This window comes from Camelina sativa, chromosome 14 (genome assembly GCF_000633955.1).
Source record: "Camelina sativa cultivar DH55 chromosome 14, Cs, whole genome shotgun sequence".
Classification (NCBI taxonomy): domain Eukaryota; kingdom Viridiplantae; phylum Streptophyta; class Magnoliopsida; order Brassicales; family Brassicaceae; genus Camelina; species Camelina sativa.
In genome coordinates this window covers 22,593,278-22,596,539 of record NC_025698.1, presented here as the reverse complement: position 1 = coordinate 22,596,539, position 3,262 = coordinate 22,593,278, and the positions used below count along the sequence as shown (strand labels likewise).

At 37.8% G+C, this 3,262-nt stretch overlaps 1 protein-coding gene across 1 annotated transcript; it reads right to left on the bottom strand.

The window, feature by feature from the left end:
* On the bottom strand, positions 762-3,038 carry LOC104742196 (26S protease regulatory subunit 10B homolog A-like; the record flags this gene model as incomplete). Its single annotated transcript, XM_010463166.1, is given in 9 exon segments — positions 762-1,055; positions 1,140-1,238; positions 1,336-1,527; positions 1,755-1,892; positions 1,987-2,073; positions 2,166-2,252; positions 2,396-2,557; positions 2,651-2,787; positions 2,919-3,038. Coding segments are annotated over 9 exon segments (1,097 nt in total), but the record flags the coding sequence as incomplete, so codon positions are not given.

The following is a 3,262-nucleotide window of genomic DNA, read 5'->3' as shown; positions in this document are numbered from 1 at the left end:
CACCCAGGTCTGATGCTGCCCTAAGTCTTCACACGTACTTAACTACTCAGCAGCTTCCTTCGCTGTCTGCTAGTCAAGATGAGTACTCCTGGGTAGTAAACAAGAAGAGTTATAAAGCTTTCTCTTCCGCTGCCATCTGGGATGTGCTCCGGCCAAGAAAAAAGATAATTGATTGGCATGATGTTGTGTGGTTCAAAGGCTACATTCTGAAGCATGCTTTCAACATGTGGCTATCCCATATTTGTAGACTTCCAACAAAGGAGCGGCTTTCAGCCTGGTGTCTTCTACCTTCCCCTCACTGCTCCTTTTGTTATTTATTAGATATATGCTATCAGATATCACCAACACCAGTTTTAATATAACATAAATGATGATTAATATAAATAAATGAACATTTGTGTTAAAAAAAATAAAAACCAATATGTTATTATACTTTTGCATACTATCTGTTATTCTATAGATATTTAAATGATTTTTTAAGTCTAAAACATTCTCAAGATAATCCATAATTACGTGCGGATTAATAACTTAGTACGTATAAAGGTTGGTTTTTTGGCCAGACCTGTTTTACATTCACGACCAGCGAATCTTATCTTCTGCAACATTTTCTCCCTGCACCATGTTTATGGTGAACAGTTTTTACATGTGTCAGAAGATCATGTTAACCTGATTTACCTGCGCCATGTTGAATGACGAAAAAGAACTTGTGGTTTTACAAATAATCCTTTCAAAGCAAAAAAATAACTTGTGGCGCCGAAAGATTAATCAAACTGACTCTTGAGAATTTGAACCATATTTAGAGATATAGGAGGCATAAACATATAGAATTGCTGTCATTACTAAAGCAAGAACTTTTGTGTATACTAAAAACCTCGAAACAAAAACATTCAGAAACTGAAACAGAATCATTAGCTTGTTTTTCAAAGTGAAACAGCAGAGTTTTTCACTGCCCCCTTTAGGCTCTCTGTCTTCTTCTTTTCTTACTCTTTCCCGAAATCTGCGTTGTAGTGAGAGCTCGACTCAAGTTTCTTGGCCTCGCTCAGCTTTCTCACCGCCTGTACGACCGAAAATTTTGATAAGCAGAAGTTTGGGTACGAATAAATATGTAAAAAATGCAGAGTATTTATTTTTGTATCTACCTTCATGAAGTCTTCATGGATTACATAGTCGCGCTCTGCTCTGATTGCAAACATTCCAGCTTCAGTGCATATGTTACGCAGATCAGCACCATTGAAACCCTGTGGATTTTGATTTAGAGCAACAATCAGTGGGATTCATTATCTATAGCCAATGCAAAACTACACCGCAGTGAGCATATAAGAAGCAGAAACAAACCTCTCCAAGTTTCACGATAGCCTCATAATCTATTTCTCCATGTTTGGCAATACCAGATGCGTGGATCTTGAGGATTTCCATTCTTGATTGTTCATTTGGCAATGGGATCTCAATCTTTCTATCTAACCTACCCGGACGGAGAAGTGCTGGATCAAGAACATCCGGCCTGTTGGTGGCCATTATCATTTTCACCTATTAATATTATCTCCCAAGTATCAGAGGATATTCCATTAAACAAAGAATGTTGGGGGACAAGTAAATTTCACAATGGTAACTAATACTCGCGATGATTTCATATTATTAGAAAGACAAAACACTTTGAACTATAGGTACCCCAACAAGTTCCACATCTCAGCTCGTGAAATAACTTTACCACACAGATTTATGCACGTGTAGTAATCTAAAACTATAGGTCATACCTTTCCAAGTTGGTCAAACCCATCAAGCTGGTTGAGTAACTCCATAAGTGTTCTTTGAATTTCACGATCAGCACTAGTTCCTTCGCTAAAACGGCGCCCACCAATAGCATCGATTTCATCCATGAAAATGATACAAGGCTAGCCCCGAAGAAGGAAAGTTAATAAAAAATTCATGAACTTCAATATAAAGCATATCAAGGTATAAGACAAGAGGAATAAGATGGTATTCTACCTGGTGTTCACGAGCATAGTTAAACATTTCTCGAATTAACCTAGCACTTTCTCCAATGTATTTGTCTATGATTGCACTAGATACAACCTAAACATAAAGGCAAAAAAAAAAGAATTTCTTTAGAGCAGATAAGGCATAATAAGATTGAACACCAAACCACTTCAACAACTAAATCAAACCTTCAAGAAGTTGGCATCGATGTTACTGGCAATAGCCCTTGCTAGTAGAGTTTTTCCAGTACCCGGAGGTCCATACAGAAGGACACCCTGGAATGGGAGAAAAGCAAATTAGCCTTAATGGAATTTGAAATGAGTTTCAATTCTTTTAGCCATTCATACCAGTAACAACAAGTGAAGCATGGTATAGTTTGTGATAACTAAAGAAAGGAGTAGAGAGAGAGCATAAGTACCTTGGGAGGTTTAATCCCTACTCTGAGGAAAAGTTCAGGATTCATGAGAGGCAGCTCAATAGACTCCCTAAGTTCCCTGATCTGATCACCTAAACCACCGACAGCCGAGTAACTAATGTTGCCTGGATCTTCATGCAACATGTTATAAACAACAGGATCGACCTATCATCAAAAAGGATACTACCGTGTTAAAGCCAGTAAAAAACACACTCTTTTAAAAGAATAAGAAAAAAGCAATTCAAAAATCAAGCATACTTCACGGGGAAGGGCTCGCATAATCGTTAGCGTAGTCATATCCAAGACAACTCGAGTTCCTGAAGTCAGCTTTTCCTTGTCCACCTTGCTACGACAACCCACCACATAACGAGGGCCACTACTTGCCTTAACAATCACTAAAATTACACACAAAAAAAAAAAAGCATAGAAAAAATCCCACCTTTAGTTATTAAAAGCACAAAGAAACACTTAAAAGAATGTAGCATTCGAATCAAAAGCATAGGTAGAAAGAGAGACAGGAAATTACATCGCTCATTATCAAGAGGACGCAGTACTTCTCCGATAATCTGGCCAACGCTTTGAAGAGACTTCAAATCATCCTCAGTTTTGTTGAATTCCTTCTTAGCTCCTCTTAAATTCTCCCTAGCTACATAGCCGCAAACAAAACCCAGTTTATAGAGTCTCAACTGAACTACCAAAATTTTCAATTAAGCTTTGAGATCGACTTCAAATTCACAACTCCAAAAACCCCTAAAAATCTTGTCACTAGTCAAGCAGACTAAATTCCCAAGAGGTTTAATGAGAACAAATAGTAGGAACGAACCCTAGATTCGATTTTGACTCAAGAGCTCAGAGAACAAAAGAAGAGAG